The sequence below is a fragment of the Drosophila subpulchrella genome, chromosome 3R, assembly GCF_014743375.2.
Source record: "Drosophila subpulchrella strain 33 F10 #4 breed RU33 chromosome 3R, RU_Dsub_v1.1 Primary Assembly, whole genome shotgun sequence".
NCBI classification, from domain to species: domain Eukaryota; kingdom Metazoa; phylum Arthropoda; class Insecta; order Diptera; family Drosophilidae; genus Drosophila; species Drosophila subpulchrella.
The window spans coordinates 4,740,448-4,767,187 of record NC_050609.1 but is presented as its reverse complement, the minus strand read 5'-3'; the positions used below and the strand labels follow the sequence as shown (position 1 = coordinate 4,767,187).

The 26,740-nt window shown below is 40.0% G+C and overlaps 5 protein-coding genes across 10 annotated transcripts in view; all 5 read right to left on the bottom strand.

Moving 5' to 3' along the window:
* Positions 1-75: 75 nt before the first annotated feature.
* On the bottom strand, positions 76-1,821 carry LOC119549433 (protein disconnected-like). Its single transcript, XM_037857527.1, has one exon. It carries the CDS (start codon positions 1,783-1,785, stop codon positions 1,435-1,437), a length of 351 nt encoding a protein of 116 aa, XP_037713455.1. The 5' UTR covers positions 1,786-1,821; the 3' UTR covers positions 76-1,434.
* On the bottom strand, positions 1,795-7,184 carry LOC119549402 (UPF0565 protein C2orf69 homolog). 3 transcript variants are annotated; one of them, XM_037857480.1, is made up of 6 exons: positions 7,038-7,184; positions 3,441-3,814; positions 3,274-3,378; positions 2,547-3,213; positions 2,225-2,390; positions 1,795-2,168 (listed from the first exon to the last, which is right to left on the bottom strand). In XM_037857480.1, the coding sequence occupies exons 2-6, from the start codon at positions 3,758-3,760 to the stop codon at positions 1,831-1,833; spliced, it is 1,596 nt and encodes a 531-aa protein (XP_037713408.1). In that variant the 5' UTR covers positions 3,761-3,814; positions 7,038-7,184; the 3' UTR covers positions 1,795-1,830. The 3 variants fall into 3 exon arrangements, with proteins under 3 accessions (XP_037713408.1, XP_037713388.1, XP_037713397.1); XM_037857460.1 differs by lacking the exon at positions 7,038-7,184 and having other exon boundaries at positions 3,441-4,265; XM_037857469.1 differs by lacking the exon at positions 7,038-7,184 and having other exon boundaries at positions 1,795-2,165; positions 3,441-4,265.
* Positions 4,291-5,970, bottom strand: LOC119549416 (TWiK family of potassium channels protein 18). Its single transcript, XM_037857492.1, has one exon. The coding sequence runs from the start codon at positions 5,483-5,485 to the stop codon at positions 4,319-4,321; it is 1,167 nt and encodes a 388-aa protein (XP_037713420.1). The 5' UTR covers positions 5,486-5,970; the 3' UTR covers positions 4,291-4,318.
* Positions 7,185-8,796: 1,612 nt separating the features above from the next.
* Positions 8,797-11,357, bottom strand: LOC119552202 (transcription activator MSS11; the record flags this gene model as incomplete). The annotated part of the gene is made up of 1 exon (XM_037862061.1): positions 8,797-11,357. A coding segment is annotated over one exon (222 nt), but the record flags the coding sequence as incomplete, so codon positions are not given.
* Positions 11,232-26,740, bottom strand: part of LOC119563504 (sex determination protein fruitless) — a 100,099-nt gene continuing 84,590 nt past the window's right edge. Inside the window, exons 6-7 of one of the 4 annotated variants that reach the window (XM_037876949.1) lie at positions 25,067-25,199; positions 11,232-11,905 (exon numbers count right to left, since the gene is read on the bottom strand). In XM_037876949.1, coding sequence (XP_037732877.1) covers positions 11,376-11,905; positions 25,067-25,199 — 663 coding nt within the window. In that variant the 3' untranslated portion in view covers positions 11,232-11,375. Of the gene's footprint in view, positions 11,906-13,388; positions 17,535-20,191; positions 21,443-25,066; positions 25,200-25,718; positions 26,331-26,740 lie in introns of those variants that run through there. The other 3 variants (XM_037876948.1, XM_037876947.1, XM_037876950.1) reach the window with 3 other exon arrangements.

The following is a 26,740-nucleotide window of genomic DNA, read 5'->3' as shown; positions in this document are numbered from 1 at the left end:
CTACAAGAATTGAATTATCAAATACATTGTGAAATCAGGAAGAATCCCTTTCGTGCTTGTTATTTTATCCATATGTGTATGCTTATTCATTTTATTACCAGACCACAAAAATCAGTAGAATTTACATGGGGAATTCTTTTGGGTTTTCTTTTTTGACTTTCACTGAACTTTTTTGGTTTCAAATTCGCAGCGTTCTCATTTATAATGTTTAATTTACATCTACATACTCATTAAAATGGTATGGCCGTCTGTATTTTTAGTTAATAGGTTTCTTGCCTAAAATCGTGCAATTTAATCCGTAAAATGTACACCGACAAACTCTAAAGCAATTTTGAACTGCAAATTCTACAAAGGTACGAAATTTTGTGTAATTATTCCCTTATATGCACTATAAGTTTAATTGGATTCTCTCGGTTTTGCTGTCTCTGCCTTGTCTGTTGGATAAGCGGAAGCGGTAATAATCTCCATATCGATATATTTAGTTTAAGGAACGCGCGCCATTACAATTATTTTTCGGATCTGACTTGGCAAAATTCACTTTATTCGCATTGAGTACTTTATTGTATGGCTGCAAAAACATCGATGGTAGCACCATGTTTGTAACACTATCGCGATATTATCGATAGTACTATTAATATTATCAAAATACAATCGATATTATCGATAGTACTATAGGTTTTTCTGCAGCTCTACTTCATTGACTTGCCCAGCACAATCAGATAAAACTACGTATACTATGCCTGGACGAGAAGATTGCTATTGCGGATTCTCGTCTCACAAATTTGATACTTTGACCCCAGTTCGCGATCGAAACTGAGGATCGGCCTAAGTAAAGTACATTTTGTTGTGGTTTTCTTGCCAGTTGCAACTTAAAGTAAGGCTTACATACGCTAAGTAATACTTAATCAGAGGGCTTTGTGGGGTGTGTGTGTTCTAGGCTGGTTAGGTTAATGCTTGTGTGCGGGTGATATATAAATTCCTTGGGGTACTTAAAACGAAAATTGCTTGAGACACGCTACAATTACAGTGGATGCTCTGCGAAGTTCATATCATGTGCGTAAATCACAAATCTTTTTCAATTACAAATAAATAGATTGGAGTGTTTGTATAAAATAAGAGACGATTTTAAAATCAGCATATTAATATATATATATAAATTTATATATATCAATATATATTTTTAGATGTATGTATATTATTGCACTGATGAGATTGTTCTTTCAGTTTGGGGACAATTACGAAAATGAGATGCGTAGGAATACGAAAAAAAATTGGAATAAATAAATACATATACAAATAGGAGGTACGAAGCTCTGGACATACAATAGGGGTCGTGACAGGCGTGAATCGACTTAGGCTAGGTGCTGATGATGCTGGTGGTTCTAAGAAACATTCTCTCATACAAGTATACATAGATATAGTTAAGTTACAGATCTAACGGCAAAGCGTATAATACAATTTCTGCAGTTTGCGTTTCGAGCGACACTGATGATGGTGGTGCGAGTGGTGATGTGAGTGGTGGTGGTGATGGTGATGATGCCTGTGAGATGTTGCCGGATGATGGTGATGGCGTGCCTGTGGCGGCTGCTGCATATGGCCGTGGTGATGATTATTTACAATGCTCGAGGACGAGGCGCTCAGGGCCACCGCCGACGAGATCAGGGCCGCAGCCAGGCGCGAGGAGGAGGCCAGTGCGAGCTCCGGGGCGGCGGCCAGCAGCTGTTGGTGGTGTTGGCGCAGCTGCGCCACCTGCTGACGCTTGAGGGCGGCGGTTCCCTTGCGCATCGCATGCAAGCGACGTCTGTGGTGGTGCGGATGCAGTTGCAGCTGTCACTTTGCCTCCTCGCCGGCTTCCAACAGATTGTTGCTACCATTGTTGGTGGCCACCGTCGCCGCAGACTGCTCACTGATCCCCACGCCCTGTTGCTGTTGCTGCTGGAGCTGCTGTTGCTGCTGGTTCAGCGCATGGACATGCTGGCAGAAGGCTTGAAGCACCTCGAAGTGGGTCATCAGATTCGCCGGCTGGTTGTCGTAGTGCAAGTGCCGGGTGAGCGGCGCATTCAGCCGTCTCAGCATCTCCGTGAAGAGCTTCTCCTCCTTGCGAATCCAGGGTCGACGATCATCCTGCACCTGGTAAGGCGTCAGGTGGACGTGGATGTTCATGCCTGCTTAAAGAGTCCCACTCGTTAGTTGATTCCACTTGACATGGACTCTCTGCACTTACCCATGCGCGTGAGCGTCTCCAGTAGGCTACGCGATGTGATCCATGTGTTCTTCTGGCCGCCGTGCCCGCCATCCAGCCAGTACATGTCCGATATGCGGGAAAGCAGGCGGCACATGCTGCTGTCATCGGGCGTCAGTGTTTTCAGATAGTGGAATTCGTAAATGAACTGTAAAGGAAATGAGATAAGAGATTAGTAAGGTCAGAGAGGGAATTCCCGCAATTCTTTCACATTCCGATGTTTATTCATCGGACATTCAGAAAGGAATTGGAGCAGGCGTAGTGGCGAGTGGGTCAACCAGTTAACGAACCAAACGCGACTCACTTGATTGAGCACGACGCAGCCCTTGCTGAAGCCAATCAGCACTAGCTTGGACTTGTCCAGGTTGAGGTTCTCCCGCCACCACAGGGGATTGCTGTCGCTGGTTGCCGTGGATGTGGATGTGGATGTTGCCGTGCCCGAGACTGATGTTGCAGTTGCAGCCGGAGCCGGCCTCGTGGCACAGTCGTTGTTGTAGTGCTCCACATTGTTGGTGGTGGCACTAAGCGCCGTTGTGGCAGAAGTCATCTTTATGGCCGCCGCTGTCTGCTGCGGTTGGAGTTGCTGGTTGTTCACCTGTTCCTGGTGGTTGTTCACATTTGTGCTACTGTCATCGTTGCCTCCGCAGCTGATGTTGCCATTATTTCCGGATACATTGTTCACCGTCTCCGGTGCTTCACTGCCCACTATCGGGAATATAACAGCACCATCCGCATCCACTGTGATATTCTCCTGCACCTGCAGAATGTCAATGTCCATCTCCTGGCTGCTGTCGTTGGCCGGTGCCGCTTGTGAGTTGGACTCCGACGTGACCGTGGCGTTGGATAGCGTCAGGGCAGCGGCCGCAGCAGCAGCAGCCACCGCCGCCGCAGCCGCTGCTGCCTGGGCGGCCTGATCGAGGATTTCATTCTCGGGTATGGAGATCAGGCGCTGCGACAGATTCTGGAGCAGTCTATTTGGATAGAAAACATATTTTATCAAGGATACCCCGGGTAGCACACATTAAACTCACTTTTCTAGGTGCTGGAGGGCATGGTTCATGGGCGTATGATCCGGAACTCCAGCGTTGTTGCCTCGTACAAAGTTGTCAAAGCAACTAAATGTCTTAAACTCCATGCTGCAATGGAAGGTTCGTTTAATTTATGAAAAAAAAAAATATATTTTAGAAAATCAACTTACCGCACTGGCCGGATGACGATGATGTGTGCCCTGGGAAAGGCCTCGCGCAGAAGGATGGCCGAGTTCTCGAGGTTGTACTTCATGTAACCCCGGCTGTCGCGGTTCGTCTCCATGCTTTCCGGGAAGTCCTGCACATCCCCGCCAAAATATATAATGGCCGTGGAGTCCTCGGGGACGTGCACCGAGTGCTGGCGCACAATCGGCGGACAGTAGACAATGTCATTGGCCCGGTTCTGGAATCCGGTCACGGAGAAGATGCGGAATGGGCCGGCCGAAGTGCTTGGCGTGCACAGACGCTCCCCGCTGCCGCCGCCAAGCATGCCCTCGAAGTTACGGATCCGCTCTTGCAGTTGCAGGAATTGATCAATGATGAGCTGCATAATCGAATCGGTTCAGAGAGGGATTACTTGCTTGACAGGATTAAGTTGGAAAAGACCTATTTCAGCACTTTTTTCACAGCACACACACACAAGCTCTGGCACTTAAACCTTCCACGAATTGTTTTAAAAAAAAAGTAGAAATTCCTAAAAATACCTTATTTTTATGTTGCTTATTCCCTGACCTTTATCGAAGTGATTGCAAATGCTTTTCAGATTCAAAAAGGAAAATAGTTATGAATTGAAAATTTGACTGATAAAGCACAGGGTTCTGTTAATATCTCTTAGAAGCTATATATATAATATCATGGTTTCCTTGATAGTTTAGACCGAAATCTAAAGAATTCCTATATACCCAGAAGTACAGATATGGGTAACTCTAAAATACATTTGCAACAGTTGCAAATCTGATCTAAATTAAAGGGCAGCGCATATCGAAACTTCTAAACATCTTTTTGAATCACTCGCTCCAGAGCACCTCCCATATTCCAGTTAGTTATTCTAGTAGTAATCGTCCTCGTATGCATCTCGGGGATTCCCGCAACAGCCGACAAAGCGCAGCCGCGTGTCCTCTATGCAAAGTTTGGCATCCTCGCGCATCTCGCGCGCCTTCAAGCGCACCTCCTCGCGCATCAGGTTGCTACACATGGCCACCAGACCCATGCCCAGCAGCATGTAGACAAAGTTAATGGCCAGTTTGGAGTGCTGGTCGGCGGCCACGGACTGCAGCTGGGCCAGCTCGGCAGGATCCGCGGCGATGTCCTCCTGCAGCTTGTGCGTCGCTGCATTCACATCCGCCGTGGTGGTCAGCGAGGCTCCGGGCACAAAGTCACCGAATCCAATCTTGCAAAGCGACGTCATGCAGAAGTAAAAGCTATTGAGGAAGCTCCACTTCTCCCAGTTGGCAAACATCACGGTGCCGGTCAGGACGTAAAAGAATATGACCCACAGGCAAGCGGTTGAGGGTACAATGACCTTCTTTCGCGCCATGGTGACACCTCCTTCGAGCGCGTCCAAACGATCCAGGCGGGGATGCTCCTGGGTACAGTCGTGCATAGAGCGATAGAGGAACTTAAACGAGCGGGCCAGCACTCGTCCCATGTTCAGGAAGTACAGGATGTACAGGGGTATGCCAAAAGTTGCGTAGATCACAGTGAATCCCTTGCCCCACGGAGTACGGGGCACCATGTTGCCGTAGCCAATCATGGTGATCACCGAAAGGCAGAACATCAGGGCAGCCGGAAAGCTCCAGATCTGTTCTGGACTTCGGCCCACATAGCCGTGCTTGACGACTCCAGCTATTTGCTCCTGGTATTCCCGCAAAACCGCATTCGTGGCCTCCGTCCAGAGCCGGCGATCGACGACGTTGTGCTCCTCCGTGATGCTCCACAGCTGCTGGGAGCAGTTCTGGCGCAGCTCCATCACATGGCCAGCCGTCTCGTCCACGAACTGGCGCTCGATGTGCATGAAGGCGAAGGCTCCGCAGATGGCGTAGAACACGATCAGGGCGCCCACGCCCACCTGGGTGCACATAAAGGTGACGAAATTCCGGCAGCATCTTTTCACCTGTTTCCGGGGCTGATTGCTCGGCGTAGAGGAAACACTGGATGCCCCTCCCACACCTCCACCTGCTGCAGGGGAGATTTTCCTCTGAAATTTGTTGGCCATCTTAATCTTTTATGGATTATATAACCAATTCCTCGGATTCTGGAAATCTTCCGCCTTCTTGTCGAAAGACCCTAAAGCCTGGCGATGGGCAATTAGTTGGCCAGTTGTCGATTCTCAACCCGATTTGTGGAGCACGACGAGTGTGGAAATCAGCAAGTTGGCTAAAAATAAACCCACGTCTTTGCACGGCACATTTTCCAAAGGCCGAACGAACGATTTTCCTCCGACTGAACAACCGATCAACGCGGGCGCCAAAATACAACTGGGTGAAAACTATTTCGAGGGAAAATCTCATCAAAGGTAGAGAGCAGATGAGCGGGAAAGCCACCGAGAAAACGGCGAATGTATGGAAAACAAATAATGCGGCTATGATATTTATGCCAGCAAGTGCCCGCTGTTCTAAATAAGGCAATTTACGTCAAATTTATGAAAAGAGCAATCAAGATATCACCCGGGACAGGTGCAATATAGTCGGGAAAAGGATAGATGCGGAGTGAATAGATCTATTAGTGGTTTACTGACAAAGCGGAGACTAGGAAAAATTTAAATAAATAAATTCCGAGACTGACATTCACCATTATCATGTAACAATCAATAACTTACTTTTATGTAAGGAACGTTAAGCTATCTGATCCTCCAAGTTATAAAAACAGATCCAATTTTGATGTATTGTAATTGGAATCGGAAATTAAAAATCTCTTTGAAACTATAAAATACATACTAGTTTTGTAAACTCAAGGTTACATTTTATAAGGTGTTGAAATATGGATATCATATTTAATTTTTCTTTTTATCGTATCAAATATTAAATACAATGATATCAAATTTACATATATTACGCGATATGATGATAGTTATAAGGTCCAAAATTAATATATAAATAGTTGTATCTTTTTTTTTTTGGAGCCAATTGGAATCGACCTTCAAAGATCTTTAACCATATATATCTCTTTGAGGATTTCGCACATTTAACCAATACCGAAAGATACCTCTTACGTTATTTTCACAGTTTTCCGTAGGGGATAGACGGTCATAACAAATTATGGCACTTTGATTAACGGCAGTGTGTGTGGTTGAGTAGACGGCAAAGCTTTTGGGAATCTCGGAATCGGCCACTATTTTTACATGGGCGATAAATCAGAACGGGAAAGAGCATCCGCCATCGGGTAACAACAATAAAACTGGGGGACCCCAAAACAAACTATACGTAAAGATAAACAAAGAATTAAAAAACGAAAGCAGAGAACGCACTCACACACACAGGCGCACACAAGCGCACGCAGGCGGCTGTGCTGATACAGAAGAAGAGGAAGAGAGATGAAATACGCAAAAACGGGGGGTGAAAATGCGTAGCGAAGAGATAGATTTTTTCAACACCAGCGCACTTGCACACACACACACACGGGCGCCCTAGCGCACACACACACTCGCTGCTGCTGCTGCACACTCACACAAACGCACTTGAAATTTCACAAAAATTTATGCAAAATTTTCCGGCGCATTGCATTCTGCATTTACCGCTGCAATCGCCGTGCGCCTTTCCGCTACTTACGCTGTTTATTCTCGTTAATCGTTGCGCGTGAAAATTGGCGATTTGTCTACACACTTCCCGCGTATTTCCCGTTTTCCCTCTTCGCCTGTTTTTCTTGAATCTTGCGTCTCACAGCAAAACTAGTAGGTACCGCACGAGTCGCCCTGTGGCACAGGGGGATTTCGGTGTCGCACTAGCCACCCTAATCACCCTGTATGATGAGAAATACCAAATACCATTTTAGGTATTAATTCTATCGATAGTTTTACTCCAGTTCGTTCGATTTTTGGCGGAAAAGAAGTTACTTCAAAAAGTTAATGAATAAAATGTGGCGCGGAACAGAATACACGTATTAGGGAATAGCAAAGTAAAGAAGAGTTTGGCCATATATGAAAATCTGTTTATCAGAAATAAAATTTTAACAAATGCATTTGTGACCCAAGGTCTACAAAAAACTATTTGAAAACATAGCGTTAACCTCTTGAACATAAATGAATAAGTCTCCGAGCTTATTGTTCGCGTGTCTCACTTATTTATCAAATTTAAGATTACTTTTGTCTTGCGTCTGTGATTTCCTATCGATGGAAAGTCATCGCTTTTTTGATTATCGACGTATTTTATTGTATAGCAGTCAAGTAATATTGAAGTGCTATTCCTTTTAAATTTGTTTCCGATAGCTGTGTCAATATTTATTATACCTATCGATATTTAACGCACGGCCACACTAACTATCGATCAATCGACTGAGAATAGGACTAATCGATTGTTAGTGTACTGTGTATAAGGTGGCAACGCTACAACGTTGGCGGTAACGTCTCAAAAATTCAAAATGGGAAAAATAACGAAGTTTTGTATTTCCCAAAATATATAACATTTTATTTAATTTAATCGCCATAAAACGGATTTATTCAAACATATTGTCTATTAAAATAACAAATTTACACAAATTGGTTAAACAAAATGTTTAATTCGATTTAGATGTCGTTAATATTTAAAAACTGGCAAATAAAGGGTAATTATTGAAGACTTCTAAGGATTTCATTGGTGCTTCCTAGTCTGGGAAAAAACAGATGTGGGTTATTTTATTTGTATTCCTAATTTGATAATAAAAAATTTTCCAATAGAAAGAAAAAGAAAACTCCTCAAAAATTTCCCCATTGCGGCATATGTATATATGTATATCAGATTTACAACTTTATTTTTGTTAAAAAAATTATTTTTTCTTGGCTATGTTAAAGAATTTGTCGCTAAAAGATTGCATCTAATAATTCAATAGTAATATTGGACTGGGTGACATTTTAAAAAGCAAATGAGAGAGATTTTATGTTTATAAGTTTTACTTTCAAAAGTTCACAAATACTTTTCTTTCCAATAGTATACATACAAATTTTAGAAGTTAATATTTATAAAAAACTACCTTACTTTGAATCTTTTGTGTTTATATTTTTGATTTTCATACAAATGCTGAAATCTTCAGTTATAGAATAGTATAACTAAATGGCCATTTATAGCTATTTAATGCATCTTACCAAAACAACCAAGTACTTACCCTATCGCCAAAGGTGCCATCCACAGGGGTAAAACATTGCCTGTAAAATGAAATATCCACCCACAACTTGAACCCAAAAACCCAGAATCAGGGCTCCGAACCCAAACTCAATCCCGAACCTAACGATTTGAATTGTGCTTCCAAGTAGGGGCGTGGTCATGAAGGGCAGAACATGAAACGAGTGTTGTTGATATATGTAATAATAATAATCATAAATTTTATTTGGTTTTATTTGCGGTTTCGCTTGACATTTAAATGCTGCTAGTGAATTATATTTTGATTTTAATTTGAATAAATTTGAAATATATATATTTTTGCTTGATATATATATATATATATATAGATCTTTATGGATTGATTTATTTAAACTGGTAGACGACGAAAAACTGTTAATAATATTTTTCATTGAGTGCCATGACTTGGACACCGCCACATTTGTATTTGCATATTGATTAATTGAGTTTTGTAACTGTAGAGCAAAAAAATAAGTTACAACTCGCTGTTGTTTTTTGTATTTGCGCGCGTGACGAATGTGAAGTCATTTGAGATCTGGGAATTAAATCCCAGAGCCGAGATTCCACAGAGCAACCCCTTCTGGCCGAGATCTTTAGTAGCTCTCCTTTCGACCGACCGATTACAAGATGGGTGTATAAAAATATTTCATTTACGATTTATGCTTATGTATGGAAAAAAGGTTAGAAAAATCCAGCTAGTCTCCTTTCAGCTTTCTGTAGTTAGTTTTCTTTTGGTTTCTCGCTGCTTGGTTTTGTTTTCTGTGTTTTTTTTCTTTATATAATTTCATATTTATTACATTTTTGGTACATAAATCTGTGTGTAGTAGTGGTTTGCCTTAACATCTGTGCTGTTTTTGTTTTGTGGTTTTTTAATTTTGCGGTAGTTTATTGGCTTAAAGTTTCTCAACTCAATCAACGTAAAACTAAATAAAATTATGATCTCTGTGTGTACACATTTTCGAATGGATAATATACACACGCACATGCACGTAACTTAAAATTAGGAAATAAAGTAAGATTTTAAAGTTAAAGTAAAATTAGGATTAAAGAATAACTAGAAAGTAATTTTATACATTTTGTGCTTTGGACCGAAAGATAACAATTTTGAATAATGCTATAACAAAAATCTTCTAAATAAATATGCAAAGGGCCAGCAACCTTAGCCAAATGGTGCTTAGCCCTCGCAATATTTTATCTTTTTTTTTGTTAAATTTTTCATTTAGTTTTTATGTAAAGTTTTGTGCCGAAAATATCACATTTAATTTTATATTTTATTTTGCTTTATGATAGATATTTTTTCTAAATTTATTTTGTGCCGAAACATAATTTTGCCTATCACTAAATGTTTAAAATTAATTACTTTTGCCGTCTCTGCGGGGACGTTTTGGTTATGGTAATCAAAGAGCAAGGAATCGATTACAAATTATAACGAATTCTTCCAATTTCTTGCCAATTTAGCAGACAATTAAGCCATTTTAAGATATAATTTCTATAGATTTTTCGAATCATTTTTTTTTTTAGATTTTTGTGATATGATTTTTTTTTCTTGTATAGCCCTCATATCAACTAATTTTCTTTTCTTCTTCCGGTTTTAATATATGTTTTAGTGTACTTTAACTAAATAAACATTTGACCATAAATATAAACAAGCTTAACAAAAAAGTGAGGTGGTTCAAGTGGTTCGAGCTAATCCTAAAATCTTTAACTTAACGCATAGGACAAAATCAGAATTGTGGGAGAGAACATAACAAAAAAAATAAAAACAGAGGAAAACGTTGGTAAACTATTGGCTATCGTATCGAAACCGATTAAAATAACATATAATATATATATGGGGTAGTTTACGAATAAGTGCTAACGGTCTACATAGATTAAAATTAAGCAATCAACAATAAAACTGAAATGCATTTGAGGTATATGAAAATTTCTTTGTAGTTGGTTGAGTAGCCCTCATCCGTTGCCTACTCTTCAGAACATATTGGTTAACACTACGATCTAAGCGGTAAACAGTAAAGTAAACTAAAACCTAATGTGACCTTCGTATGAGTAGTAGTGGTTGTGGGTGACTGTAGCTGTGTTGGCTGATCCTCCTCCTCCTGCTCCCTCTTCATGTTCTTCGGGGTCACCAGATGTGGCTGGGTGACCCCAATCCACTGACCGTATCAGTTGTCCTTCGACCTTCTCTCTCTATCATTAGTGTAGTTATTAATTTCTGTAGTTTAGCTTTTAGGAAACAACATTTAGAAACCTTCGAAACGGTTTGTTCTGCCTTCGCTGCTTTTGCCCGCTTTATAGGGTACATGTCCTTCTCCTTCTTCTTAACTAGCAACTGAAACCTTTTCCTAACTCTCTTTAAGTTATACACATTTATAAATTGATGGGACGATTGTGTCAAAGTTTACCAAATAGTTTATAGTTAAGATTATCGATATATATATATGCCATAGCATCTTCGGTTCTACTAGTTTTGGGTTATTGTTATTGCTTGGATAGCTAGTGGGTAATGTACAGACGACGACTAAATGCAAGAAAAAATCCATCTAGAGCTGCAGCGATTTACAATAAATTCTCGCTGTAGCTAAATCTATTGCTGAAGTTGCTATAGTTGCTGATGTAGTAAGCTGGTTGATGTGGCTGTTGTAGATGTTGCTGCTGCTGCTGATGTTGCTGCTGCTGCTGATGTTGCTGCTGCTGCTGATGTTGCTGCTGTTGCTGATGTTGCTGCTGTTGCTGATGTTGCTGCTGCTGGTGGTAAAGCTGGCGATGATGGGCTGCTGGGGGGCCCCGGCCACGCCCTTAAATGGACGAGTTGAGCTTGAGCAGGCGGTCCGGATGCTTGACCCGCAGATGGGAGCGCAGCGTATCGATCCTGCTGTAGGTGGCCGGGCAGTAGGGACACATGGACCGCTGGGCGGTGTGGGAGTGGAAGTGGTGCCAGCGATTGGTCACCTCCTTGCCGCAGGAGCGGCACCGCCACATGGTGCCCGGATCGCGGGACGGCGTGAACATGTTGTGGTACGACATGGTGTGATGTGAGTTATGGCCAGCTGCTGCTCCGGCTGCTCCACCGCCAGCTCCAGCTCCTCCAGCTCCCGATCCTGGTCCTCCTCCTCCTCCTCCAATGCTATTTGGCATATTGCCCGTACCCGGATTGTAGCCATGGGCGGGCGGTCCATTGTGACCGTTGCCGGCGGCGGCGATGTAGTGCAGCGGATGGAGTTCGCGTTTCAGGGCCGCCGACAGGTGCATCCCGAAAGGGGGCGGCGGGGGCGAGGCCGACGACGAGGTCGACAGGGGGGTCGACAGGTGGTGGCGGGCGCTGCTGCCTGCGGTTCGAGAACGAGAAAGAGAAGAACAGAACACACAACAGCCCGTCGAGCGGGACGAAAATCAGCCCAGAGAAATAGATTTCTTTTATTTTTTTTTGGATTTTTTTGTAGTTTGGTTTTGGTTTTGGTTTTGGTTTTTTTTTTTATAATAGACAGAGAGAGATATAATGGGTGTGGTGGTGGGGAGGTGGCGTAAAAGTGAGTGTGTAAGGGAGAGCGAGACAGACAGAGAAAGAGGGAGAGAGATACATGGCTTGAGACAGAGATAGGTAGAGTTTCGTTTTGTGAGCTAAAAAACAAATATACTTAGGCGGCATAATGAAAAAAGATCAAAAACTAAACTAGAAAACTAAGGAAAAAATACTAAAAAAATTTGGTTGTGTAATTTTAAAATCAAACAAACGTCACTAACTACAATCAAGCAACTTAGGTCAACGGAAAATATACATAAATGTGTAGCTAACACAAAAGGTTTTTTCGGATCGTTTCTGCGTCTCCTCACATATTTCAGCGTGCAAATGAAATATCTTTACTTTCTTTAATAATATAGTTCATAGTTTAAAATTTAGAAGTATAAATGTAGTATATAAATGCGAATCGATTTACAACTAAGCGTTAATGAAATAGATTTAAACAGTGCGCCGAATAAGTAGGCAACATTTTTGTAATTTATCTTTTCAGAAAATGTGGCTCATGTTTTCCTGCGCACTGTTTAGTTACAAATTAACTTATAAAATGCCTCCGTTTGTTCCTGCAATATCCTTTCTTTCGGCTTTGGGGTATATCATTAATTATTATTTGTATACAAATAAAATTAGTCACAATCGTCGCATACATGTAGATGTATTTTATATAAATATATATATTTTATAGCACAAATGTGGGCAATAACTCTTTTATGAATTAAAATGAGGGGTTCGTTCGGCTGCTTCGCACATTTTTCCTGTATATTCGTATTTATCAATACCAATTACTTTTTTTTTTGGGTGTAACTCATTTGTGCAAAGAATCATTTTGGCTTACACTTAACGAATTCGGGCTGAAACTGATACATAATAAATCCATATATGTTTATTTAGATAAAAGTAGGGTATTCGTAAATGTTGAAAAAGAGGTTAACAAATTCAAATCATAAAAAAACAGGAAATTGGGCCGAGGTTTGAAAATTCTCTATGCGAATATGTAAGTGTGTGTTTGTGTGCGCGCATGTGTGTAGACAAATGTGCAGGTGAGTGTGTGGGTTGGTATATATAGTATATAGGTATATGGTTTCTTAGACATTAGATCGACTTTTCATGGGCACCCCTAACATCGTTGGAAGCACAATTCAAAGCGCACAGCAGAACGGGATTCGGAGATACGGTTTCGGTTTGCGGAGTCAGAGGATCAAAAATAATAAAGTGATCACCATTTTGTTTTGTTTCCATAAAATTCAATTTATTTGATTTAGTTTTGATTTTTTGTTTTTTTGTTTTATTTGTTCCTGTGTGTGTGTGTTTGTGTGTGTGTGTTTCTGTCTGTCTGTGTGTGAGATTGGTTCATCTGCCTGTTCATCAGTTATGGTTTTATGATTTTATTACGGTATGGGTTTATTTTTGTTTAGTTATTCAATTCTTTTCATTGAAAGGCTGCCATAATAGATAGAATGTTTATTAAAAATCGTTTTAAAAAATATTGTAATATATATTTTATATGTGTATATATAAATTGTAACAAATGCTGCAAGCATTTTGTGGGCTTGCTTCAATTTGCTTAACTTTAATTAAACTGATTTCATATTTTTTCTGCGTTTTTCTATTTTTTGTTTTTTTATTTTTATAATTCAACATTCGTTTGTTGTTGCTGCCGCTGCTGTTGTTGTTTATAAATAAAACTAAAAATAGTTTGTATTGCATTTATTAATACAAAAGATAAGATTAAACTAAGTTTACATTGAAACTAGCACGTCATTAAAATTAAAGGTTCGAACCACTCTTGATCGACTGCAAAAATGCTGTTAAAATTGGTTAAACGAAGTCAAAGTCAAAATCGAAATCAATTACTGAATTCAAAATCTTTCAAAAAGGCACCAAAATAAAGGTGAGAGTGTATTTATGGGCTGTGGTGTGGTGGTTTTTGTGTGGGTGGTGTGTGTTCGGTAATTTGATAAGCTTTTTATGACATTTATTGTAAATAGACACAGAAATTGTAGCGAAAAGTTCTCATTAACTAACTGCTCTTCTGCCTGCTGCTATATCAGATGTATATATATTTTGTATAATCATATTCATAGTGATATGCTAACATTTATTTAGTTTTCTGGCGGTGTCCCTTCCCCTATATTTTTTGTGACATTTAAATGGACTTATCGGTTTATGTGAAGGGGGTAAGCACCGCTTTGTATTTACATATATTTTTAATATTTTTTAATTTTATTTTTCTTCGCATAATTGAAATTGTTGGCTTTTGCGTGGTCTCGTCAACATCCTGCACCTTAAACGAAAACTAGTCATATTGCACATACGATACGATTCAAGGGGAGCTGGCCTCCTCCATTCGTTCCCTCTCGTCCTATTCATTATACTTTAAAGTATATTTGGATTTAGCACCATTTTGCATACCACACAAATTATAGATTACTTTCGATCGTTTTTTAAAAAAACTTCAACTCTCTACTCTCCTGCTTAATTAACATAATTTCAATTTGTAATGTGTGTGTGTGGGTGTTTTTTGTTTGTTTTGTGGGCGTGTGTGTGTGTTTAGTTTTACTATAGTTATCACATCATATATAGATAAATTTCTTAAATTTTTGTTTAACAAAACAGCGTTAAAAATAAACATTAAACAAACATTAAGTCGGGGGCAGTATTTGATGTAGCATTATTAATAATAAAAATTTAATTACTAAACATTTCATGTTAAGAAGTAGAACAAATAAATATTATGAATATGTGTGTATATAATATATAACTATATATTTAATAGAATTAGGCATTAATTCTTTAGGCAATTAGACGTTCGTTTGTGTGTGTTTGCATATGCTCGTGTTTGTGTTTTTTATGTGTGTGTGTGTGTGCGCACCAATTTCGGGGATTTGGCAATCAATGTACAACAACAAATTACAAAAAACTGATTTTAAATATACATTAACTAGCAGAAATCGTGGGAGAATCATCAATCATATTTACACCGTAAGAAGAGTCTGCAAGAATTAATAATAGCTCACGCATGTGTGTATAAGTAGGTATATAATAATATATAGACTGGATAACAAACTCGGCCACATGCATTGACAATCGGATCTGGCGATGTTATCGCTATCGCTAACTATAATACATCAGATCATATCGGATCGTATCGATCGTATTGCAGATCCATCGGAGACTCATTCGCACACACTCCCAGGATGGTTATAAATAAATTAACATTAGTTTAGTATCTGTAATCAGTGATTTTGTTTAGTTTAGATTAGATTAGATTAGTTTAAAACTGCTTCGCTAAGATTAGGGCTACCGTAATGCATGTCTTCAAGGTCAACTAACATCGATATCAAACGCACCGATTTGTACATCATAGATGCAGAGAAAATCCCATTGAATATTGTTTTATAAATATCGATAAGGTTCAGAGTAACGCTATCATTATATTTTACAATTCTTGTTATTATTGTTCGTAAATCGTGACATTCATTAGATCGTAATTAAATATACATTTATATAAAACAGTAAAATGGTTAGCAGCGTAGAAATCTCTCGTTCAAATTGTCTTCAATGTTCGGTGTTTGCTCCTAACTTTCATAATATTTTTTTTAGAGTATCAGAGTGGTTTCCGGGTGGGTTAGTGTGTGGTTTTGTTTTTAGGGGGTGTGTGGGGTTTGGTTTTTGTGGGTGTGCACATATTAATGTTAAATGCAACAACGAACAGGTGCAAAAAGAGAGAGTGCAGCCAAAGAAGTTGGCACTAACACCAAGAGATTTTGGCACAAATGTCTGACAGGTCCAACGATTTTAATTTGTAAAATTTGTATTTTGTAATTTGTAATTCCATATATGTGAGTAGGTAGTTCTTGAAATACAATTAGTTTACGTTTTTTGTTTTCTTCTTGTAAATATTTGAGTGCTGTTAGTTAAAAACCTTTTATCGTCCCGTATTTAGCCCTATTTGCCACCCACTTCTTCTTCCTAGCTGCCTTGGAAACCCTTTTTTGCTTGCCCCACGAAGACAAGACTTTTACAATTAAAAACTCCATTACAATTAGATTTACTATACTGTATATAAGTGCGTGTGTGTGTGTGTGTGTGACTGCAACATCCGTATCTAGTTGAAACCATGACAATATGTCGCTTTCTGCACAGATCAGCATTAGATTCCTTCTCGCAGCCGGCAATTTATCCTCTCCTCTACATAATTGACAAATAAATTTGGCTTACCCTTAAATCGATTCAACATTTAAGATCTTTTCTCATCTAAATTAACTTTGCATTGAGTATCAATTGGTTGCTGTTGCAGGTTGCCCTTAGCTGTTGCCGTTGCAGGTTGCAGGTTGCAGGTTGCTACTCCTGTTGCCTTTTGCCGTAGCTTCTAGCACTGTTGTTAGCATAACTATTGTTATTAATATTATTATTACTATTAGTAGTAGTTGTAGTAGCTTCCATTGGATTGGCATTCGTGGGCTCGCCGCTGCTGTTGCTGCTGCTGCTAATGTTAATGTTGGTGTTGCTATTGCACAAAGTTTCTTGGGGATCGTAGGGCGCCAGCTGCTTCAGCTGCTCCATGTACCGCTCGAAATTTAGCCTCATCTGCTGCTCCTCCTCCAGCTCATTGTCGCTCTCATCGATGATGATCGTCTGGGCAGGCGGATGTTGCTGCTGTCGTCGATGTTGCTGCTGCTGCTGCTGCTGTTGTCTCATGTTGCCATTGCTAATGGGTGACTGTTGCTGCTGCTGATGTTGCTGGTAGTAATAGTCGCGGGCATAAAAGTTAAAGGGCGGAGCCTTGCGATGTTGCTGCTGCTGGGGTTGCTGTTGCTGCTTGAGGTTGTGGTCATCGTGGCGCCAGGCACCATAGTTCCAGCCCAGGTACTGACTGTATCATTCACTTGTGGCATTGTGTTGCTGCTGCTGGTGGTGTTGCGGCTGCAGCTGCAACATGTGTTGCTGGGCAAGGGCATGGAGTTGCTGCTGCGATTGCTGTTGCTGCTGCTGTTGTTGCGACTGCGACTGTTGCTGCTGCTGGTGATGTTGCTGATGCTGCTGTTGATGCTGCTGCTGCTGTTGCTGCTGTTGCTGCTGCTGTTGCGCTGCATTAAAGGCCGCCGCGGCTGCCGCCGCCATGGCCGCTTGCGAGGCGACCGCCAACTGGCTGGCCGTGGGCGTGGCACCCGCCCCCACCGCCGACGAGGACATTAGGTTGTCGAACTTTCGCGTATCCGGATTGTACATCGGGTGCTTGAACTTGCAGTGGGTCCGCAGGTTGTCGCTGCGCGTGTAGGTGGCCCGGCAGAGCGGGCACTCGAAGCGGCCCGGGAAATGGACGTGGTAGTGGTTGCGGATGTGGGTGACGACCTTGCCGCACAGCTTGCAACGGTGCAGGTTGCAGCCGCCCGAGAGCCGCTCGAAGGTCAGCCGCATGTGCCAGGCCTTGGAGCCTGCGCATTTAATTGTATTTTCGATTGATTGATTGCATTTTCATTATTATTTTTCATATTAATCATGGGTTTTCGTTTCGGTTTTTCAGTTTTCAGCATTTTTTTTTTATTCATTAATTTGTTCGTTCAAACGCGCAAAGAAAAAAAGAAGAGAAAAACAATGTTGTTGTTGGTGATTCACAGAAAACAGAAAAATCATTTTTATAATAATTCTTAAACTGTATAATTAGATGGTTTTCAGAGTCTGCGTGTGTGTTTGTGGGTGTGTTTATGCGTGTATGTGTGTGTGTGGTTTTCTGGTAGTAGATTCGTAATTTCTGTTTTCTTTTTTTTATTTTGCCATGGTAAGAATGATTAAAACTGTAACGAATGATTGTTAAATCAATTTTGTTCATATCCCTGAGACATGGTGTGTTATGTTGGGCAGAGACACTCTTCTTATTGTGGGTAGGGTTTTTTGGTTTTTGGTTTTGGTTTTGGATAATATATAATATATTTAATTTTTCGCAATCAAATTTTGTTACACCCAAAAAATCGATAAATAAATACAGTTAAGAATTTGTTTTTCTTTCTTATTTTTCCATGGGTTTTCGAGAAATTGGGAAATGTAGAACAACACACTTGAACGGGGGAGGGGGGAACATTATTAAAATTATGATGCAAATCAAATGGTTTTATCTTCTGTGGCAATGGGTTCACTTAAGATACTGAAAGGGAATTATTTACAATAATCGGTGGGGCGACTGAATATTGGATATTGAGGAACCCAAACCAAATTATATGTATGTATGTGAAAATGATTCGTGTTTGGACACTTAAGTAAGATCTAATAGTAATGTTCTATTTATTTTTTATTAGATGATTGTTGGTGGTTCCGATTCAGTTTCGTTTTCTTTTCAGCTTCTTTGTTAATTTATTTGTCAAGAGAGCCCAAGAACCGTATTAGTGCCTAATTGTTGTCACTATTTTCGAGGTTGGGGGTTGGTGTTTATTGTTTTTGTGAATGTACATAAGTTGAAGGGAGACAGAGAGTGAGCGAGGGTGGGGTCAAGGGTCAGTGGAGGGTCAAAAAACGCAGATGAGGTTAAAAAATGAGACAAAACAAGTAAATAAACATGACTGATTTCGGATGAAGACTAAACGAAATAACTTTAGCGCAGCAACGTCGATAAGAAAAGGCATATCGTATATTGTTTATCGAAAATCGAATGTCGCTTATCGCTTATCGAACACATTTCATTCAACACCCCTCCTGCCTGGCAGAATAAAAACAAATTTAGATCCTCGTCCAAAACAGAACGAGACAGACTGCATACAATATATATAGAGCGAGAACAAGACAGAGTGAGACAGACCGAGTTTTAGAGGGAGAGAGAAATAGAGCTATAGAGTAAGACAGATAGATCGAGTGAGTGAGTGAGTAGAGGCAAGTGTTTCGTTTAAAAAAGTTTAAATAACTAAATCAAATTTTCAATCGTTTGGCCAATTCCTGTTTTTTTTTGTTTTGTTCGAATTTGTAGATTTTCTCTTTAAATTTAAATCATAATACATAAATCAGAAGAGTATATATTTAACTTAGGTAACATAATTCTAAATTAAGGGGGAGGTATTTGTGCTTAAATAGATCTTAGAAATTTCAACTTACCGTTAAGAGAGTGCGCTTGATGTTTAAATTTTGTATTTAAATTTGGATTCGTTTTTTATCGATTCGAAATAATCTTAGAAATGTTATTTATAATCTTTTAATTGTGTTAAGTTGATTTTAGTACCTAGGGGACCTTTGTTTTGTTTTTATTGAATGAAAAGAACTGGAATTTGATTTGAAAGAGATTTATTAAGTAAAGTTAAAGATGTTAAATATTGATTTATCCGTTTCACATATATGCACTTGTAGATATCTGTATTTAAGTGTTAATTAATTGGATTCATTGCTTGATTGGTGTCTATATCTAATGTTTAAGTACATTTTCCGATAAAATCTGATTTGAATTTGTTCTTTAGCAAAGCACTGTATCGTCAGTATTTAAGTTAATAAATCATTTGAATTCTTAGCAACTCCAATCAACTTCGGTGGGTGTTTTGCCAAAGATGGATGTAGATCAGTAGAGCGTCCAACTTCAGATTCCCGATATTTTTCTCTGGGGGCTCTGGCCAAACGGTTTGAAATTGGACGCTATCTGAATTTTTTGCCAAACGAATTTGATCAGAAGTGAGACAAATATAGAGCGTAGTAGAGGAATTTTGTCAAAAATATTTCAGACTAATATATTTTTTAGCATCTGGTTCAAGTCTCCTTGCTTTTCAGCATTTTGTTCTATTAGTTATTTAATTATCTTTTTGCGACCTTAGGGCCTATGGACTAGAAGAGAGATTAGCTAATATGGCACAAAATGACACGAACAAAAGTAATTAGTCAACATTCACTACAGCACATGTTAAGTAAATAAAATAATAATAATAACTGACGCGGAAATCGATTGGAATTCTACATATAATACTTGTCAAAGTTTCCCTCCACTGAGTACTGGTCGCGGTATTTCTATATCGTTATAATAATCCATTTGGTTTGCTAGTGTCCTACAAAAAGCATCTAGAGGTTCAGACGATTTAACAATAAATAGTTCAAAGTCTTGAAATCAACTACGTGTAGCATAGGTTTTTCTTTTCTTTTTTTGTATAAGGTTTTTTAAATAGATATATATGTAGATGTACATCCAACTGATGGCTGTTGGCTCCTCACTCTAGATTACGTATACGTTTTGCTTGATTTTTGGTTACTTAAAAACACGCTAGTTGTGAAAACCTTTTGATCTGTTACTGATTTTTGATTTGATTTGTTTTGCCTGCCTAGAGAAGTGATCACATATGTACATAGTGGCTAAAGAATCGATCCTTGATGTCCGCATGCTTGATCTTACAGTGGGCCTTCATATTATCCCTACGCGTAAACTTCTGCCCGCAAACTGGGCACTCATGACTCTGGGGTCGATGGATATTGGCATGATGCCATCGATTCGATACGATCTTGTTGCAGCTCACACATCTATATAGAGTGGGCAGGGTGCCCGATAACTGGACAAACAGGGTGGAGTAGTCGATGTTGTGATCCCGCCGATTCGCTGCCGCAGCAGCTGCCGCAGCCACCGCCGCCGCCGAGGAAGTGGATCCAGTGGAACTGGAGCTGGGTTGCGGCGATACCGCCGATGTGGCCACCGAAGCTGGTGCGGATATGGCTGATCCCGATCCTGATCCTGATATTGAAACCGATACAGATCCCGATCCCGTTGCCGATCCCGAGGCCGTTGGATAATGCGGCGAGCTTTGCGAGTGACTGGGTGGCGGAGCTGTTGCCATCGACAATGGAGGCGGATGATGATGGGAGTGGTGATGATGATGGTTTCCATGACCATGATAGCTGCTCAAATCCAACTGCTGCACCGATCCATTGCTGCCCAGGTAGGCCTGATTATTGGACACGGGCGGTGAGTAGGCCGCCTCGGCGGGACAATCCATCAGGGATCGGTGGTGCGGATGATGCGGCGGATAATGGGACATCAAATGCTGTTGTCGGCTACATCGTATGGCCCGCATGTTAAGCTCCTTGCACTTGTACTCGCAATTGTAGCCACCGCCATCCACATAGATATCCGAACCCGAGCCCGAACCGGAGGCCGCCTCCTCGTCGGGATGCGGAGGAGCATAGACCACTGCCCTTCTGTATTTGGGCGGTGCGGCATGGTACGGTGCCTCCTCAATGTCCTCCGGCTCTTGGTCCTCCTCCGCATCCATGTCGCGATCCACAACGACCTCATCGACAACGCCTCGATGATCATCGTGCTCCCGATGATTTTGATCCTGTTCCCGATCCGGATGACGATCGTGCTTACTGTTAAAACACTTGACGCGACCTGCAAACATTTGCTTGGTTTCATATTAGGCGTCATCACTGTGGGGGTGGGAACTGAAGGGGTGGATATAGAGATGAGGAGGCAGGGGACTCGATCGCGCCTCTCTTGCATTCCATGCGCACAGTGGGCAAAAGGCCAATGGTTTTCGGGTGTGTACGGTGGGTGTGGATAATGTCTAATTTCAAATGAATAGCCACGGGGGGAAAAGGCACAAAAATATCGCGTGTTCATAAGGTGTTGTGGGTGGGAGCCTAAAAATATATACCAATTAGGGTGGACCAATATTTTTATTAAGGATAACGCCTCCGGAAGTTGAATATAATCAAGATAATTCAGTCTACTTTGTTGAACGAATTCTTGTTAAAAAAAAAAAATTCATTTTAAATATTTGAAAAGTAAGTTTGGACCAAGTTTTTCAATTACATAATTCCAAAAAGAGTTTGAAGAACATTCTAACATATCTATTTAAATGTATAATTTTAATTTTAAAAAATTGCTTTGTCTGTAGACTGGCTCACCCTAATATTGGTATTATTAATAGGGGATTCTGCGTGGCGGTGTTCTTTAAATGTAAGAAGAATGTAGGAAAATACAGCTACGAAACTGGGTTTAATGTGTTTTTGGACATTTCCATTTCGTTTCGAGCATTTGGAACAAACGCTGTGTTTGATTGCGTGTGGTGACCAAAAGATATAGAACGTAAGGCAAAACACAAGTCAAGTGATCGGCAAGGATAATGGGGCTGGGAATCGAGGCTGAGGCAATAGCGAGGCCTGGAAATCATAATATACAGATCGATCGAGGGGAAAGGTGGGTGGAATCAAGTCAAATCAAGAGTCTTAATCATACAATTGGCAGAGTCTGTGGAAAAAACAAAACAAATCAAATCAAGGCTGGACTTAAAGCTAAGGCGGCATCGTTTCGGATCGGCAGGACTTTATAGCTCTAAGAAAACAATTCAGCTAAATGAAATATACTTTGCATCAAAGCAAATCAATCAATCAACAGTGTGAACAGTGTGAAACGGATTGGGGGAAATCATAAGTAAAACAAAATCAATGTAAACAACTTTGGTTTCGTGTCATTTTGTGGCATCGACAATTTTTCGGTAGGGCTTATAACTTATAGTCTGGCATTTTTGATTCTATATAATACAGTTCTCATACACAATATTTCGGTTTGTTTTCTGGGATAACTTCGTTTTAGTACTTCAATGTTGCAACAGATTTTTTTTATAGTTTTTCTTGGTGTTTATAGGTATATATATATATATATATTATTCTTTAAGTATTATAATATTACACTCTTTTGTTATATTAGCAAATTCCAGTTCTTTTTCTTTTTGATTTTTGTTGGTTTTGAAGGTGGTGAGGGTTTTTTGGGCGCTGGGTGCGGGGTTTTTTCTTTTAGCTGTAAGGTAATTTCAATTTCAATTTCGATTTAATTTCATTCTAAATTTTTATAATCAGTTTAATGGTTTTTTTTTGGTATATTTTGTGCGCAATTTGGAGCCAATGTGCGAATTTTGTCGCTCTCCTTTACACTTTACCGTAATTATGGCGGCTTCTCTCGTTTAAACTTTTAAAAGGATATGTGCAACACACACAGACACAAGCATACACACACACAGACAGTTAAGTACAGAGAGAGAGCGACAGAGAGAGAGATAGAAAGAGAGTAGGCAAAAGAAAGATAGTTGGAATACACTTAGTTAGCTTGGCAGAAAAACCAATTGAAAAAACACAGACAGTCAGTTACGGTTATCTCGTTAAAAACAGTGTGACAAAATATGGTTCAACGGATTCTTCACATCAAATCATAAATGCAGCAATGTTAGTAGAAATATCCAAAAGAGGGAAAAGTACTGTCTGTATCTGTGTGTGGGCGAGTGTCTTCGTGTGTGTGTGTGTGGTTGTGTTTGTGTGTGGGCGGGGTTGAGTTTGTGTGTGTGGAAATAACGGAAAAAAGAACACATCGATTTTGGAAGCTTGATTTTTTTTGAGTTCGTATTCACACTGAAAATATTATATATTTTTTTGTTTGCTTGCTTTTTGGTTTCGTTTCCATTTCTTAGACAATAAGTTGCAACATTAAAGACGAAAAGAGATTTGGAAAAATTTTACAGGGTTTTCATGTTTATTTTTTTGGAATTGAATTTATTTTTTCAGCAGAGTTTTGAAAATGAAGCATAGAAAAAATAAAAAATGATTAATTAACCAAATGAAAATTAATTGGGAATAAATTTAAACGAGAAGCGCTAGGAAAATAACTACGCGTATATCTAATGAAATTAAATTGAACTTGAAATTTGTTACATGTTTATATTGTATGATTATATTTTTTAGTATTTATAAGTGTTTGGTTTTTGTTGTAGTGTACGCCAATTGAGATATTCGTTTCTGTTTCTTTTTGGATGACAACGGAGGCATTTTGTTCTAAAAACTAATGGTTTTAATTGTTTTTGAATTTTCGAACTGACTTAGGACTAGTTATGGCAGCATGAAGAAGGTGAAATCAATTGATAAGTTCAAAAATAATACATTAAGAATTAAAATAAATTTATACGTAAATGATAATCATAAATGTATGTGTATGTGAGGGAGTGGGAGTGTGTCGAGGGTATGTGAGTGTGTGTGTGTGTCTATGTCTATTTATAGGCGTCATAAAACATGCAACATGCGGCAAACATACGGCAACAGACAAGAATCGCAATCGAAATTGCGATCCAGTCCCAGCTCAAATGGAAAACTCTTCCTAAAAGCTAGATTTTAGTTTATATATCAATATAGATTACCATAAGATACGACAAACAACAAAATAATAAAGATATGCATGTAGAGAGATATTCTGGTAGGAGAGGTGTTGATCTGTTGCTCTAGCTAGCACTTTGGGTCTTACTTCTCTTAGGTTCTATCATTCGGAATATATCCATAAATACATAGCACAAATAAGGGTACTGTACTTACAAAAGCATACAAATAGAGGTATTACTTGTCTCAGGGTTTTGAAAAATGAGGAAGGGAGTTTGGGGTATAGTTTAATGCATGCAGGAAGTTTCGGAAAGTAAACATATAAATTGGAGATCGATTGGATTTGACAGTTATGCTTAATTATATTTTTAAAGCCACACTTTCTTCTCCAATGTATACATGTACTTTCTGAGAATCTAAAGGGAATCTCCAGGGGCTTAATCTACTTAAATATATATTATAATAGATTTTTCATTTGGGTTAGATTTTAATTACGGGGCAGGGGGCAGAAAGGGAACAGAAATTAAACTACAAATATTCTACAATTTTCTTTACAGTTTCTCAATATATATAGTTTCTTTTGGAGTGGGTTTCTCGCTTATCTTGAACGCATGGTGGAAACAAAGTTGGTTAAACGAAAAAAAAATAGTTGTATATCAACCAAAAGCTAATAACAAATTACATACGCAATATACAGATACATAAGGTAAGATATTCTTTCGTTTTTCGAGTGCGTTAGGTATTCAAAAGCTCAGAGAGAAGAAGATTCTTTTGTGTGTGGTTTACTTGTAGTAGTTGTAGTTGTAGTGGTGCTAGCTCGGTTCTGGCTAAGGCTAAATGGCTAAATGGCAATGCTCAGTGGTCATCTACTCACCGTCGATATTGTCCGTCTGGTCCAGCTGCAGCTGTTTGGTATCATTGTGCTCCTCCCGCGCATCTGCTGCTTGCAAAGCATGCTGCGTCAGCAGAGTCGACATGTCCTCCGCGTGCATCTTCAGGGCGGCACTCTTAAGTTGCAGCAAGAAATTGGGAGAGAGGGTAAAGGGGATATAGTACATTAAGCCAAGGACTTCTTTAAAGCTCAATTTCACTACAGGTTTCCCTAAAAGTTTTGAGAAAGTAAGGAAAGCATGCCTAAAGCATGCTATAGACCTATCTTTGCGATACAAAGTTTGAGGATTTTAAATTTTAATGATTCAGTATATTTTAAATTGATAAAAAATCGAAATAAATTAAAAACCAACTTAAAGAAAGGATATGATCCAGATATTCATTCATTTCCTAAAAATGTATACAGCCTTTTTATACCAATTGCAAAATGCTGCCACGCTCTTTGATTCAAATTAATTCCTTTTATTAATGCTTCTCACTTTATTTTCTGCTGACAAAGCATGCTTTTTGCTCACAGCTGCTGCCAAGTTCTTAGGTCACTAAACATAGTTTGTTTCGTACATTTATTTGATTAACAAGGCTTAATGCTAAGGCCTAAGGCTAATCCTGAGCGGTGTGTGGGGTGTGGAGTCCTTCCTAAGGACCTGTCTCTAGGCGCTGTTCTTGCCCACATTTATGGTGATGATGTCGGGGGAACGTCGCTTGCTGCTGCCACTGGCACTTCCACTGGGAGTCGGATGTTGGTGCTGCTCCTGGAGCTCACGTTCGTAGCACAGGCGATGCGATTTGCATTTGTTATGATGATTGACGATCTCCAGGCGGAAGTTGGAGTTGCCCTCCACGAAGGAGGTGCGTATATCGGCCAGCTCGCCGCTCCATTTGCGGCAATGTCGGCAGAACATGGTATTGGCCCGTTCATCGTACTGCAGCCACTCGAATTGGTAGAGCCAGTTGGCCCTGAATCGGCCACTTTTCCGAGAGCCTCCTCCGCCAGATCCCGATGCTATCGCCGGACTTAGGGATTTTCCCACCGACTGGAGGTGTTGCTGCTGCTGCTGTTGCTGATGTTGCTGCTGCTCCTGATGTTGCTGCTGCTGGGCCAGCAATCTCTGCATGGCCGAATCCAAGCCCTCATTCTGGTAATGCAGTTGCAAGCTCTTCAGCTGAGCCTCCACCGCCTGGTGCAAGAGCATTTGGTGCATGGACTTGTTGCCAGTGCTACCTAAAAACGCCTCTGTCTTTTTCACCTACACGCCGGATTGAGAAAATTGTGTTGTGCAAAACATGGTTCTGATAGAAGGAAGGATTTCTGTGGTCTTTACTTTACTTTATCCTTTTTTTTTTACTTTTGCTTGAGACGCAGCATTGTTGAGATTTTTTCTTTTTCTTTGGCCGATATTCCGCTTCAAGTTTTGGAAAATTTAATTAAACGCAATTCACCAATCCTTCGTTCTGCTCTCACTTTGCTTTGATTTACTTAAATTTTTAATAGGAATACAATTTTTGGGGGCAGCTTGAGCTTGGCTGTCTCGTGTATTTTTCGGGAAGCATTTTGCAATTGGCTAGCTTAGAGGTAACACATCTGGATGATTTAATAAAAAAGGCTTTACAAGAAAGGTTCTGTACAATAGCTGGAACCATCGAACCGGTTCAAAAA